This window comes from Empidonax traillii, unplaced genomic scaffold (assembly GCF_003031625.1).
Source record: "Empidonax traillii isolate 1590-97213 ecotype Southwest subspecies unplaced genomic scaffold, ASM303162v1 scaffold28:size2823434, whole genome shotgun sequence".
Taxonomy (NCBI): Eukaryota; Metazoa; Chordata; class Aves; order Passeriformes; family Tyrannidae; genus Empidonax; species Empidonax traillii.
This window is the reverse complement of record NW_020955221.1, coordinates 1,050,394-1,066,181: the sequence shown is the minus strand read 5'-3', so window position 1 is coordinate 1,066,181 and position 15,788 is coordinate 1,050,394. Positions and strand designations below refer to the sequence as shown.

General features: G+C 33.8%; 1 protein-coding gene across 8 annotated transcripts in view; it reads left to right on the top strand.

The window, feature by feature from the left end:
- Positions 1-15,788, top strand: part of VPS13A (vacuolar protein sorting 13 homolog A) — a 101,083-nt gene that overhangs the window by 72,999 nt on the left and 12,296 nt on the right. For 3 of the 8 annotated variants that reach the window (XM_027909894.1, XM_027909886.1, XM_027909901.1), the window contains 15 exons: positions 305-540; positions 2,303-2,456; positions 3,208-3,354; positions 3,916-3,997; positions 5,308-5,377; positions 6,542-6,647; positions 7,021-7,134; positions 8,435-8,580; positions 8,693-8,774; positions 9,726-9,839; positions 10,291-10,366; positions 10,464-10,627; positions 11,005-11,050; positions 11,320-11,443; positions 12,391-12,505. In XM_027909894.1, the coding sequence (XP_027765695.1) occupies positions 305-540; positions 2,303-2,456; positions 3,208-3,354; positions 3,916-3,997; positions 5,308-5,377; positions 6,542-6,647; positions 7,021-7,134; positions 8,435-8,580; positions 8,693-8,774; positions 9,726-9,839; positions 10,291-10,366; positions 10,464-10,627; positions 11,005-11,050; positions 11,320-11,443; positions 12,391-12,505 (1,776 nt within the window). Of the gene's footprint in view, positions 1-304; positions 541-2,302; positions 2,457-3,207; positions 3,355-3,915; positions 3,998-5,307; positions 5,378-6,541; positions 6,648-7,020; positions 7,135-8,434; positions 8,581-8,692; positions 8,775-9,725; positions 9,840-10,290; positions 10,367-10,463; positions 10,628-11,004; positions 11,051-11,319; positions 11,444-12,390; positions 12,506-14,649; positions 15,217-15,788 lie in introns of those variants that run through there. The other 5 variants (XM_027909916.1, XM_027909908.1, XR_003574118.1 and 2 more) reach the window with 4 other exon arrangements.

Here is a 15,788-nt window from a genome sequence, read left to right as displayed (position 1 = left end):
TCTAATTTATTATCCCATTCATCAGTGTATGTATTAAACTTCATATTTAATGAGTATGATCAGGAGTCTTGTGTATGAGTTTCAGACACAGTAACACTGTATTTGCCAGAGCTTGTGCCAGTAAGCATTGTCCTCAGTCGAAAAGCATGTGTTTGTGTGAGTCTCTTGTATAATGTCACAGGTAATATTTTCCTGCACCTTAAAAATAACTTCTATTATTGCTTATATTGCTAAGACTTACACATTCGTTTGTGGAGTAGAATGATAAATAGAGTTCTAAAAACGTTTCCTCCCTCTTTTGTAGGACAAAATGGAAATACTCAGAGTGGATAGCAGAAAAGCTGTCTATTTAATGTCATTTTATGAAGGGTTGCAGCGTATTGTCCTGATCACTGAAGATGAGAATGTATTTAAATTGACATATGAAAGTGTAAAAGCAGAACTAGCAGAACAAGAAATCGTTCTGTCTTTGCAAGATGTTGGAATTTCATTGATTGATAATTACTCAAAACAAGAGGTGTCCTACATTGGAATTACAAGGTAACTTACTTTATGTGCTTTGGTTTAAAATATTTAACTTCAGGTATTTTCACTCTGTGAGTTTTATTTTGGGTTGTGGTGGAAGAGGAACAAAAGATTTAGGTTAAGAGTATTTAGGACTAAATTGCTATATTTTCCTGGTCAAGATAAATGTTTTCACTGTTTTAAATTAATGCATATGCTTTCTGTATCTGTATTTTTGGAAAATGTATTTGTAACTCTGTGTGGCAAACTTCTTGATACATTGAACAGAATTATTTCCTGTCCATGTAGTTTGGCAAGTGATAATAGAGTTTTAAGCTGTAAGGTCCGTGGGTAGTTTGTATCAATGGATTTTTCTGTCTTCACTACAGGAACAGTTGCTGAATTCTGTGTTGGAAGTCTTGATGCAGCTTATATGTCTCTTTAGTTTTGGTTGATAAATTATGGTGATCCAGAGCACTAAACTTAGATTCCCTAATAAAACATTTCAGAGGGAAGCAGAAAAGAAATTATATAATATTTAAGAAATGGGTGCTATCATGTATTCAAACAGAGACTCTCTAGAATGTTAAGGGACACTTACATATCATTGCTATAATCTGATATCTAAACAGTGGAAACACTCCATTAAAACCGTCATCTGATTGCCTAGATTTATAGTAGTGTTGAGATTTTGTTGATGTTGGTGTTTTTGGAAGCAGTCATACATAGTTAGTGGTCTAGCAATGGTATTGTTTTCTTGTCAAACCCTGAGTGGATATCAAACTCCAGGAAAATGGATGGTGGTACTGAAATTGAGCTTCCTTTTTTAGGGGAACAAAAAGAAAAAAAAGACACAGGGGAAAAAAAAAAGCAATGGGGGGGAACTCCCAGCGACTTCAAGGCAGTAATCTGTTTTGTAGCTGTTGTTTTGGATTTTAGGTCACTTTTTGATTTTGGTGGTTCTGCCGTTGATGTGTCTGAACACAGACAGAGATGTAGCTAAAAGGGGTTAGGGGACTGTCTGGAAAGCTACCTATTTGTGGAAGGTGGAAATACCCTCCACCTGCCTGGTAATGTTGATTTCTGCCCTGTTTTGTGCCTTAAGTTTGACTTAAGTAAGATGAAATTAGACACAAGAGCTTCTCATAGAAGCCATGGAAAAGAGTCCAATGCCCTTTAGTTGACTAATTATTTGTATTAATAAAACTGAGAGACAAAAGAAAATAATTGATTTAGAGATTACTTTTTTTAAAAAAAGTAAATAAGCAACAAAACCACCCTCCCCTAGAATCTCAAGTAGAGGAATCGTAAAATCAGTGGAGAAAACATGTAAACCAAAATCACCAACAATTGATTTAGATGGAACAAGTGAAGAAACAAGCTTTCAAAAATAAGAGGCAGTGTTTCATCTTGACTTGAATTTCTCGATTTGTAGTAAATTCAAAATGCCAAAATACATGCAGAAGTATAAGCAGAAAAATACATTGAGATTGTAAAATAATGGATGGGAGTGCTGTTGAAATTGAACTTTCTTAAGTATCATTACACACCTGTCTTCATTGAAGTATGGAAATTATACAGACCCATTAACTTCTCTTTTTTGCTTCATATTGGAGAGACTGGCTTCACACCAAGAAGGGTGTGGGTGATTTGGGTCCCTTTTATTTACTACAGTAGTTCTTTATGATATCGTTTTTCATTCCCTAGTTACAACCTGTTAAAAGTCATGCTGCGGTAGCTAAAACTTGTTTTAAAATAGCTTATGCATCTCTTTTGGTCTTTTGTTTTGTTTTCAAAGTTCTGATGTGGTATGGGAGACAAAACCCAAGAAGAAGTCAAGATGGAGACCAATGAGTGTAAAGCAAATTGATAAATTAGAACAAGAATTCAAAGACTACAGTGAACTAAGTCCTTCAGAAAATAAGATTATTGAGCTGGAATCGAATGTTTCGGTAATACTGATAGTTCTCTAATTGTATTGTTTATATGTATACACTAGAAAAAGATAATATATCAATTTGGCTGACTTCCAGTGAAATTTGAGATGATCAGTTTACCAAATCCATTTGAAAACCCTTCTTCATCTCTGTCTTTAAAAAAATTTGGCAGGAAATCCACAAATATTTGAAAGCTTGCTATATACTTTCTGTTGTTAACCTCTAACTTTGAAATGGAGATATAACATTTTTGCAGGTCTTGATACTAAATATGCATAAAACTACAGTAAGGAAGCTTTGCCTTTAGTTCATGTGTTATACCAGTAAATGTATTAGTTTGGGGATAGTTTTTTTTGTTTTAGCATAAAATCTTCTATTTTTATGATGGCTTATTATGGGATAATTCAACTGTCATTCAACCACATATAATTGAAAAATAATTTCAGAAATTATTCTGGAATGTTGAAGCACATTATACTCCAAATGCTCAGTCCTCCTCTATAGAAAAATTCTAGATACTCCTCAGAAATGTGTTATAGGAAAGTAGACATGTATAAGTAAAGCCAATTTTTATCTCAGTCATAGACCTTTATACTACTCAGCTCTTCCTCCAGAAAGCTGTGTATTAAATGCTAGTAACTCCCAAATAATGCAGTATTTTGTAATTTTATTTCTATTGAAATTTTTGACAAAATTTTTAAGTATGTTGTAAAAAGCACTATTTTAAAACACTCAGCATACCAAATTTTCTATAATATTGCAATAGGTATGTTTAACTCCTAATGGAATGGACATGAAAATTCAACAACCAAATGAGATTCCTATCAGAAGGAATTATCTACCAGCTTTAAAAGTGGAATACAGTTCATCTGCACATCAGAAATCTTTCAGAATTCAAATTTACAGGATACAGGTGGGTTGTCAGAAAGTAATGAGTTATTTATTCAAAAAAACCCAACTTCTATAAAAACTTGGATTCATTTTTAGAATTGTTTGGATTTTTCATGTTTTCAGTTTATTTGTAATCATTGGCTTTTATGTCAGTGATTCTCAATCTTTGGAATACTACTTAAATGCCTCTAGGAAAAAGAAGAAAGATGACTATTCAGAAAAAAACATTTGCCAGTCATCTTCCATGCTTTTTCTTGGAGCTTTTCTTTGTAACCAGCAAAAAGATATGTGCAGTTTCTTTTCCTGTTACACTCAAATTTTTGGAAACAAATCCTTTGTAAAAATTTTATGGACTATGTATTACCACCAACTTAAAGAGGCTTTTCTAAACTATTTGAATTGGATTATTGAATTTTTAAAATGGATATATTTGCAAGCACAATAGTGGCTTTCTTTCTGATTTCGGTTTGGTGGAAAGCTGCAGGTAATGTTCGTAATTCTTGTGTTTTGTCCTGATTTTGAAGTATTTCACTATTGAAAAGCTAACGTGCTGCACCTTGTCCTGTCCTTACCCCTCTACTAGATACAAAACCAGATTCCTGGAGCCATATTTCCCTTTGTGTTCTATCCTATTAAACCTCCAAAGTCCATCACCTTGGATTCAGGTTTGTTGTTCTAGTTTAACATAATCCTTCCATCAAAAAAGACAAGGTAACTTGTTTGTACTGAAGTTAACCATGTCGCTTTTATCAGATGAAGTCTGTATGAGCTTTCTGACTACAGATAACAATACAAATTCTAATGTTGGAGATAAGGAAGCGGTTGTGTCTACAAAGAAGATGCACGAAAAACCATTTCAATGGTTAACAGTCAAAAGAAAAGAAAATTTTCTTTGTCCATCAGTATCATACCTTTTAAGCACATCTTTTTGGCACATTAATTCATTGCTTTTGGAGAGCGTAAGCATGAATGTTATGCTCGAATCAGGCTTAAAATGAGGTTTTGATAGTTGCATTCAGACCACAGCTAAAACTTAATGCTGACTAATATATGAGAAGAGTTGTCTGCTGAAAATAAGATAGAATTTTTGTTAATCTTGATGATAATGAATCTGGTGCACTCTTTCTGTATTGCTTGTGTTTGGAGTTCTGGGGCAGTGAGGATTGACTTTAGTGAAACTTTGATCTTCCATTATTTCCCTACTGCTCCTATATCTTAGTCATGCAGTACATGACCTAGTGACCTATCTGAAATAACCTTAACTAATATAAAAAGAAATGGCTAAACTCAAAATGTGAGATGCCGTTTATAAGCTCTGCAGATAGAAAATTGTATTTTGTCTGTTTTGTATTTAGCCTTCAGACTCCTCCATTGCTTGCAGTGTCTCTGTACTATCTGATGAACTGAAGTCTTTCATTAAATTTTTCATACCAAATTCACTCGAAAGATCTGAGGAATATCAAAGGGATTGTGGATTAAGACAAAAAGTATTGCTTTAATTTTTTACAGAAGCTAATAGGATGTAGGGTGTTCTTTCTCAGTATGATCAGTTTCAAGCTACAGTGCATAAATCTGCAGAATTTTTGGTTTTTCCTTGGGATTTTTTTGGATGGTGTTGTTTAGTGTGTATTTTTATTATTCCAATCAGCCATTGGAAAATCTTATTCCATCACTAAGAAAATCATTTAAATCTAGGATTATATCAATATTAATTTGCTTTTAAATGAAAATGGTGCATTTTAAGGGGTCAGTCAAATAGCAGTTTGATGTTCCATTTCATCTTTGCCTTCCCATTCCTTTCTGTTCCTGCTCTTTTCCCTGACTTAGTTGTTTGCCAGTCATATTCATTGCGTAATCCTGTTTTACAGCACTGAGAAAAGCCTGAATGTATGTGACATTTTCATGTTAAAACTATGAAGTTATGTATATTGTATGGCAGTTTGTGCTGATCTCTTTTTATTTTACAACTTCGTAGCACCAAAACCATTTACTGATGTCAGTATTGTCATGAGAACTGCAGGACATTCACAAATATCTCATATTAAGTAAGTATTTTGACATGTTCCATCTCTTCTCCTATTGATTATGTTTACTCAAGCTTTAAAATTAAAATTATTATAGAGGCAAGCATAATGAAAGGTAATTTTAACACCAACTCATTCTTGGAAAGATCACTTTAAGAGAGATGAAAGCTCAGTGACCTTTGCTATCCACATAATTGCAGAGCAAAGCAAGGGTTTTTAGGTATTCTTCTAAAACAGATTTTAGTAGTCTTTACTTTAGAAAAAAGATCTGGTTAGCATTGGTATATATAGTGTTCACTACATGATTAAAATGGTTCTGTTTACCAGAAATGTGTTTATCTTACATCTCTATGGGAAGACTTCTTTTCACCAGTGTGGTGGTTTTAATCTAGGCCTTCCCTGGTTACCAGTTTGTAACCAAGGAAGGGGCAGTGTTCCCAGTATTCCATACAATTTTTACGTAAATCGTGGTATAAATAAGAGGGGAGGAGCAGCCTTCGTTCCTCTTCTCTTCCGGTGAAATTCGGAAACAGTGGGTCCCTGCATTGGTCTCGCTTATCTAAGGCTGAGGCCTGCAGCATCCACTGACCTGCCACGTGGAGGCTTGGGGAGCGCTGGCAGTGTCTGCCAATCCTGCTTTCTAAGGGACATGGTGAGATTTGTTTTACTAGTTATTTTACTAGTTCTCGAGTTGTGCATATCTATTCGGTGTCCCTTTTTGTTGCCCTTTACCCCTTTTTCCCCTTTCCCTATCCCTTCGGGGGGTGTTTGGATTCGCATTTGCTGTGTACATAGCATCTTAACTGTAATATACATAAAATATATTTTTTTAATATAACTAGCTTGGTTTTTGGGTTCTTCAATTTGCATAGCTTTTTTTCCTTTGCCCTGGGGGAAGTAGAAAGGGCAGAAGAGAGGGGCTACTACTGGGGGGTTGGGCATTTGGCAGGGAGCCAAGTCCGAACCATCACAACCAGTAATGATGAATCCCTCAAAAAAACCCAAACCAAAACGAAAAAGAAAACAACAACAACAAAATACTACAAAAAAGCCCCACACCAAAAAAACCCCACACAAAACCTGTACCTGAAATTAATACATAAGTGACCTAAATACCCTATGTTAAGTTTTAAGTGTTACGTGTTTTTGTAGCATCTTTAATATTTATTTTTTTTTAATTTATAGGTATTTTAAAGTCCTGATTCAAGAGATGGGTCTCAGATTAGATCTTGGCTTCCTGTATGCACTTGTTGCATTATTTACACGGACTGATTTGTCAAGTGAGCAAGAGGTAGAGACCTTTTTGTTGTTTGAAGAGAAATATATTTTGAAGTTGTAATCAGTCACATTGTATTTAAAAAAAAAAAAAAAGGTTTTCTGTATCCATAACAGTTGTTAATTGCTGTGTGTCTGGCACTAATATGACACTGTGAGTTTTTTAATTACTGGTGCCTGAGACAGATAGTAAGCTCTTTCCTTTATTTTAATCTTGAATGCTATGGAAAGAAGGCTTCAAAACCTTACAGTACTGGGTAAATGAGAGGAATTTGTACATAGGAGAGTATAAGCAGTATTAATCAATGTATTGTATCTCAGTGACAAATGCATGGTAGTTTTATAAATTCCAATCTTTGAGGTAATATTCTTTTGAAATGCAGTTACAGCTAGAACAGTTCAAAAAGGATGTTGAATCTCTTCAAGAAGAACTGATGAGTGTGTCGTCAATGGATACATCACAAATCAGCTTGTATGAATACTTTCATATTTCTCCAATTAAGGTATCCCTTTTTCACATTACAGTCTGAGTTTGCTCTTTGAAGACTTTTTTGTCTCCTGCAGGATAATAGACATTGGAAATTAAGACAGATAGAGGTGATCAAAACAAAAAGTCCCAGGAAAGTGCTTTCATTGTTACCACTATCTTACTATTTCATTCCTATCCATGACTTCCTTTACAATGAGTAATTATTTTTCTTTTTATTATGTAAAATTTCCCTGCAAAATGCTCTAGTTTGTGTGCAGACAGTGTGTTGTGGATTGGAGATTTAAGTAATCTCTACATAACATGTACAGCCAGGGTAGCAAATTAGGGTGTAGTTCACATTGTTAAAGCTGTGATAGTATTTCAGAGGCTCTATAACGGTACTTAAGAGAATCTCATCTCCATCCCATAGGAAATAGATCAAAGAATGATTTCAGTTTCACCTCTTTGCAGTATCTGGTGAGATGTTAGAAACTGTATTTGACAAGAAAAATTACTTAGAGGAAATAGGATGGAATAAATGGGCTTTGGGTTCTAATAAAACATTAGTCTTTAATGCTTATGAATTAAATGACAATGATTCTCCAAGGTGAGCTGTGTATCATTGAAAGAGCTATAGTTAAGCTCTGTTATAACATAAATAATGAATGACACATGATACTGCCTTCAGAGAATCAGAAACAGACATAACTTCTTTTAATCTGACTTTGAACACTGCTGAATACATTTGTGCACTATAGAGCCATTTTAGCAATTTTCCTAAATGTTTTTGTTTTGAGACTGTCACCTTAATTTCTGTGAAACAAATAATTTGATTATTTCAGGTGTGCCTAGGTGGGATTTTTCTTGTATGCATATTCCACTGTTTATCTAGCACCTGTAAAACTTGTGTTAGTAATTATTTGTTTCCAGGCTTTTGTGTTACGTTCTTGCTTGCACATCATGCTGTGTTATCGTTTACTGCCTGCTTTGATTTTTGATATAACTTACAGAAGCCTAATATTTTGAAAACAAGCTCAAAACCTAAATTATAGCTAAAAGAATCTGGAGACCTTCTCTGAAAACATCAATAAGCAGTTTCAAGTTTGTTTTTGCTTAAAGGTAGTTTAAATTACTCAGTTTGACCCTTCGTCAGTGGAGGTTTTTTGGCCTACATGATGTATTTATGTAATCTGTTACAAAAGTCAGACTGCTTTTAGTCAAGACCAGGAATGTCTTAACACAATTTTTAAATAATCTAAAATGTTATAAAGATAGAAATATAATATTTCTGATAACCAACCTTCTTATTTCCCCATCTCATTTTTATCCTTTAGTTACACTTAAGCTTTTCACTCAGTACGGGTGGAGAAGACAGTAACAAAGAAGAAAGAAAGAATGAATTGATACCACTTCAGTCCTTGAATCTCCTGCTGAAGAGTATAGGGGCCACCCTCACAGATGTACAAGATATTGTTTTTAAGTAGGTCAAAAATGTGATCGTAAAGAGTCACTCCCAAAGATTATACCAGTATTATATGTTAGATTATATGTTGCTCTGCATAATAAGGATTTGCCTTTTTTTTTTTTTTTAGGTTGGCATTCTTTGAACTCAGGTATCACTTCTGTACTACACAACAGCTCCAATCAGCAGTTGTAAGGCATTATTCGAAACAGGTTAGAATAGTCCAGTAAATTTATATTTTGCAAGTGCTACTGTGGGTTTTCATTCTGTGAAACTAAGTATAATTACTTATATGTATGTACAAAGGTAAAATAAAGACATATGAAACAATTGCTTATTGAAATTTTACTTCATGCTAGGGAGAAGTGGCACAGAAAACAGTCCAGCTTGCTGGAATGGATAGGGGAAGCAAACACAATGCAGCTCTGATAGACCATAATTAGCATGAAAATATTAATGCTTCTGGTTGGACATTAACAGCATATGAATTTTGCTTCCTTCTTGGCTTTTGTATATTGTTGAAGTCCTGTCATCCAGTAAAGAGAATCCCACACACACACTTTTGCATAAAAGAATTTATTCTCTTCTATCCATCCACCACAGATAATAAGGGATTCTTGGGACATTTTTATTTAGTGCTCTGTCCATCTTTAAAGGAGAAAAAACCAAGCAGGATTTTAAACTGGGGGAATGAATTCTCTCTTGTTCTCTTTCCCTTCCTTTTCCCAGAGGGAAAATTTGGCATTTAGGAGATGCACAACCTTTTTTTTTTAAATCAAATTACACTTCATATAGATGCAATTACACCATTTTGCGGGGACTGTGAACAAAATTTTCTTAGCATAAGCAAACAGCCCACAGTTTATCCTGTAGTATGAGAGAAATCTAGGTAATATGTTGGCTTTGTAAAATCTCAGTAACTTTAAAGACAGTTACTACTGAAATTCTTTTAACTACTATTGTTTCTTTGACACTTTGATTTAGTGTGGTTTACTCACTGATTTTCTCACCTTTTTAGTACAGCTACTACTTTTCCAACTAATTTTGATAGTTTTATATAAAACTGATGTTTCTTTCACTGTTTCTAATCTGAGGTAGTACACTGTTTGCCTTTGTTGTAGTGTAATTTAGGAAATACTTAACTAAAAACATCTTTATTTTAGGCTATTAAACAGATGTACGTTCTTATTCTTGGCCTTGATGTCTTGGGTAATCCTTTTGGATTCATAAGAGGCTTGTCTGAAGGAGTAGAAGCATTCTTCTATGAACCGTACCAGGTACAAATCTCTGCTACTCTTTTATGAAATCTAGTGTACAAGTAAATAGATAGGAGTTGTATTGAAAATCTATATTAATACCTGTTCAGGTTTTAAATTTAGATTTAGAATTGAAAATTTCAAGTGAAAGTGCCTGGAACACTCAAGTGAGATGAAGAGAGAAAAGTCCATTTAACTTGACTCACAAAAGACCATTCCTTATGGTTCTTACTTCAAAATAAATCTGATCTTTTTTCCATTCACCTTAAAATAAGCAGAATTCTGGGAATTAGTATTCTAAAATAGTCTCTTTCTCTCACAGGGGCTTTTGTGGGCACTTCCACATTTTATTGCTGGGTCTTATCTTGTTCTTTTCGCTACATATAAATCCCAATTAAAAAGTAAGGTTTAAAAATATATAATGCATACTATTTGAAGCTTATCATAAATATGTCCCTTTTTTTCCTCATAGGGAGCCATCCAGGGCCCTGAGGAATTTATAGAAGGAATGGCATTAGGACTTAAAGCACTAGTAGGGGGAGCTGTTGGTAAGTTTCAGCATTGTGATGATAGTTTGCTTAATAGTCAGCAATAGAGTTATTTGTAAATTGCATTGGAATTTTAATTTGATTTGTATTCCAATAGGTGGATTAGCAGGTGCTGCCTCGAGAATCACAGGTGCTGTGGCGAAAGGAGTTGCTGCAATAACTATGGATGAGGATTACCAGCAAAAAAGGAGAGAAGCTATGAATAAACAGCCTGCTGGTCTGAGAGAGGGTATCACTCGTGGTGGAAAAGGATTAGTTTCTGTAAGGATGAAAAAAAAGTAAAATAATTTTATGCAGGCAAAAGTAATAGGGGGCTTGTTGTAGTCACCAGAGTGGTTAGTTTTGAAATTTTTGTAGTAAGTTAGGATTTTGTTACGTTTTTTAATATTTTAATTGTAGTGTTGCAAATACATAGCCTCAATTGAGTGATAGTTTTAAAGAAAATGTAAGAGACTAAGAGAGAAGGTAGAAATTGTGAAGCATGTGCCTCTAATTCTGTTAGCTTGGAGGGAATTTTAGAATACTCCCAACACACGTACTTTGAGGCTATTTACCAGTGAAGTAGAAAGAAAAATGCTAAAAGTGAAAACTATTACCTGGAAGCCTTTTTGTAATGTCTGTTTTGTTTATCTTGGTAGGGTTTTGTCAGTGGCATAACAGGAATAGTGACAAAACCAATAAGAGGTAAGTTTCAGTCTTGATGCACTAACTGTTCACATCGTGGTAAATTCTTGGTATTTGATGAGATATTGTAAATCTGTGATATAAAACTCTTTATCAAGATTTTACATTCCTGCTGACTTATATTTTAAGATGTTGTTTGTATGAACTTTGGGTGGAGACTATGTAGTTGTATATCAAATAAGAGTTGTAATTAAACAGTAATAAAGTTTGCTACAATTTTAAGAAAAACTCAGTGTCTTATAATGATTTATTGCTCTTAATGCTTTTAGGAGCTCAGGAAGAAGGAGCAGCTGGTTTTTTCAAAGGTGTCGGAAAAGGCTTAGTGGGAGCAGTAGCTAGGCCTACTGGTGGAATCATAGACATGGCAAGCAGCACATTTCAGGGTATTAAAAAGTAAGTAAAAAAAGTGTACAGAATAACATATTGCATGAAACAGACAGTAGTAGTACTAGTAGTATATTGTGTCTTCCTGTCACTTCTGTGTTATTCACAAAATAAATAGGTGGCTCTTTAATATAATACACAGTTGATTGCATTTTAAAAACAGCCACAAATCTCAGGTATTTCAGGCATTACTGAAAAAAGTAGTTTTAGAAGCCTTCATGATTGAATTTCCTTCAATTGCTGATTTTTAACTTCTACCCCAAATAAGCTGGAAAGAAAGACTTCTCAGATGAATCAAAAGTTACTTTATATATTATTACTTTTGTATGAGATTAGTTCCAAGACCACCAGATTATGCTAGGATCTGCCCTGGTCGTCCAGACTGAGAACTGTCTTAAGGCTGTGTTTGAATACTGTAATGTTTCCACTTTAATGAATTCATTGTTGAAGATTATCTTACACTGTAATGTGTGAAGAAGCAGGAAACAGTTTTAGGAGGCATTTAGTAACTTTGTCTGAATACAGCAGTTTGGTTCTCAGTGAATTAGATCACTTTTGCTACGATAAGATTGCCAATCTCTTTTGTTTTCCAGTTTAATCTCTTTAGCAGGGAAATGCAAGAAACATATCAAAGTGGAAGTTCTGCATTTTACAGTTGTAAAATGCAGTTTAATTTTGAAGTTTTGAAGTACACTGCTTAGACACTAATTAAGTATTGCAGGCATGTGCTGCCCTGTGCCATATAATTTGCTAATAATGATTCTCTGAAACAGATTTCTGAGTCTGTTACTGTTTCATGAAATGTCTACTTCTATGCAAAAGTACATATATAGATAAGAGTTGCTGTAGTAGGACTTGATTTTAATTTATATACAAAATAACCTGGAGCCTTAGCTAAATATTATAGTTGAGAAGAGATATTGATGCATATCTGAAATGATCTGTTTTATTGTCAGAGTTGCAGATTCATCAGAAGATGTGATAAGCCTGCGCCCACCTCGCTTCTTTGGTGAAGACGGAGTTATTAGACCTTACAGATTAAGAGATGGAACTGGAAGTCAAATGTTACAGGTGAAGAAAAAATGAAAGATAGATTGACATACATTTAAACTCACATTAAAATAAGTATTTCAGTATTTCCCATTTCTTAAATGCCCTATCTGCCTATACCTAGTAACTCAGTCAAGAAGTTTCACTTAATTTCTTAGGCGTATGACCACTATAGGGATTTGGCTGCTGTGATACTTTAGGGATTTGGCTGCTGTGATATAACTCTTGAGGAAGACACCATGATGCCTATCAGTATATCTATAGCAGTTTGTGCAAGATACAGAGCATTTTGAAAGAAGAACAAAGTTTAAAGGTGCAATTAAAAATTTTTATGCCTTTAAATTTCATTTTTTTATAAACAGTGATGATAAATATAGATACTTTTTCAGTAATTTTACAATACATATTTTAAACAGTGACTTTTAAATCTCAATTATATGTAAAACAGCATTTTAAAGAACCTAGGAATAGCTATACTTATGTCACACTAAAGCCACGAAAGAATTTAAGCAGTTCTGAAGTGGAATACTGTTTGCATGAAGAGCATGCTAAGCAGCAATTATTCTTTAATGATTTATCTGCCTCTTAAGGAATTTGAGAAATAATTTCAATTGTGATGTGCACAGCTTACGGAGTTTGTTTTTTGCTCTGTTAGAAATACACCTGCTTTTCAGAAGTGTTCAGGCATAAGAAACAAAGCAGTAATTATTGATTGCCTGAATCTAAACAGAATTTTAAAAATACACTTAAAAGGATTCACAATGTGCCACAAAATTGTCATACAGATACAACATTTTAGGAGAAGTAGGTAAGAATGAAGTAGCCTTTGGGAGAGCATTTTGACTCATTTTGAGTATTGCCATAACTCTTTGTTTCATGTCGAGTTCCACTCTTGTTTTTGTTTCTTCTGCGTTTCATCAGTTTGTCGTTCATTTCTGGTAGAAGAGGATTGCCCTATTTGGAGCACCTTAGCTGTGTTCACTGTACCATTCACTGGTTATCTGGTTCAGCAGACTATGAAAGGTCTTTGATAATATTATGTCTCTGCCTTTCTTCTAAGAAGATAGCTTTAACTTGTGCTCTCCAGTTTAAAGCTAGTGCCATAAAGCAGTTTTGCCTTAACTAGAGGATAGTTAGAACTGATGAACGGCATAAAGTTGTTACTAATCTTTCTGGTTTTGGTAAGAAGATAAATTTCAAAGCATCCCCTTTTCTGTTTTAAAGCGTACCACTAAAACAAAGGCCTGCAAACAACAGAGTCAACTGTAATATGCAGACTTGTCTAATTACTGTAAACTGCTTTTACTTCTTAAATTTTTACATGTTTGTTTTTTTTTTTCCTGAGAAGCCTTTACAAAATTTTTCAATATAATACCTGATTCTAATTTTTCAGTGTAGTACGGTCAAGTACAGTACCACCACCTTCCATTATCCAACTTACAAAAACATTAAAGCTTGGCCTTGTTTGTTGTCTTTCATATTTTGTGATGGCAGCCACCATTTGAAAATAACTAAACTTGAAAAATTGTTGTTTCATATCAGTTTTCACTAGTAGTGGTTCTAAGACAGAACTGCTCTTGAAGCAGTGTTTTCAAAACTCCAAGCAGGGTTATAATTCTCCCTGTTGACAGTCAAATCAGAAAGTAGTATTCTTTTCTCCTCCACATTAAATTCTGCTATAGGATGTTTGGTGTCTTAATCTTAATTGAACTCTCAATGTTTTTGGTTCCTAATGTTTGTGGTTCTAGAGCTGTTACTTTGTTTTGCATGGAACTCAGTGGATTACATGTTCCCTATTTGAAACAATTTGAATAGAGTAGTATTTTCCCGTGGGGAAAAAGATTATTCTCCCCTTTTGCATTGTTTCTTTGCATACAGGTCTGGTGACTGGTCCCACTTCAGTCACTGTATAATAACCTTCCAACAGATTACAGGGTTAGGTTGGAATTAGACTTCTTTTAGCAATTTAGAGATTGAATATTCTGATTAAAGGAAATAGGATATAGGTTATTTCATGCACTCATACTGCGTCCTAAACTAGAATGTCACTTCAGAGTTTCTTTGTTTTCTGGGGTTTTATTTTGCTTTAATTAACAAACTTTCCAGATAAATCAGTACTTCTAAACTAATACTTCTGCTTTCTTCTTCCCTTACCATGCTTTCAGAAAAGGCAGGCCTACAAAGAGTGGACTATGACTCACAGTAGTAGTGATGATGATGACAGTTAGGATAAAGTGGATGTGGATTGTAACAGATATACATGGCCTTTGTCACATTCTTTTGACCTTTAACATTTAAATGTTGCTGCTATAATTCCCACAGAGATGTTGGGAATTATATATGTGCTATTAAATTCTTATTTTTAAAACTGTGAATAAAAATGTGGGGATAATAAACTGTATGGTGATGAGTGCTAGGCAAAGGAGCAAAGAATGTAATAAAAACAGTCTTACAGGTGAAACTGGACATTAGGTAAAACAGTATTGAATAGTATGAAGAAATAAGTGATATTGTGACTTAAGAGTTTATTTCCAGATGTATTTCTATCAACTGTGTTTAATGTTTTTGCATTTAAATAAGTGTTTGACAGGGTTTATTTATAATTTAGTAGTTGGATTGTTTTTAAATGTGTTTAGTAAAACTTTACTGACTTGTGCAGTCATTACTGGTGTTTAAATGCTGTTTGACTGTTTTATTCAAATATTTCAAAAGTATTTTGTCTGCTTTTCTTCTTAAAAATAAACATGTCTGAAGTATATCTAAAGTGGATTCATCTGTTCTGTTCCAACATTGTTTTTCATGTTTCCTGGAATTAGATAATGTGAAAACACTAAATGGCTTATGAAGGTGTTTAAAAGATAGAATACATACATTTTACAAGGAACATTTAACATTAAACTTTAATTTTTCATTTATCATTTGTTTTATCATGATCTTTAAATATCTTTTTTATGTTGTGGTATCCTAAATGTGTGAAATGATGTTATTTAGTTATTTTTTTATTCTGACTATAAATTATTTGGTTCTCAAAACAGTATTTTTGGTTTTGTAGCAATAAAAAGGTAAAAAATCCACTCCAGAACTAAACACCATGTAAAAATCAGAGATATGAAAAAAAAAAACCAGTATTTTTACAAGACTTTGTGTAGTAAAACATGTATAACATGCTAAAGTATTTTGGTTTTTATTTACCTAGATATGGGAGGTGGCAGGGAACACTGATCCACTACAATTCTGTATTATAAATTCTACAAAATACCTTTACAAGTTACTTGTTTCTTTAAAAAATTATTTATTCTGTATT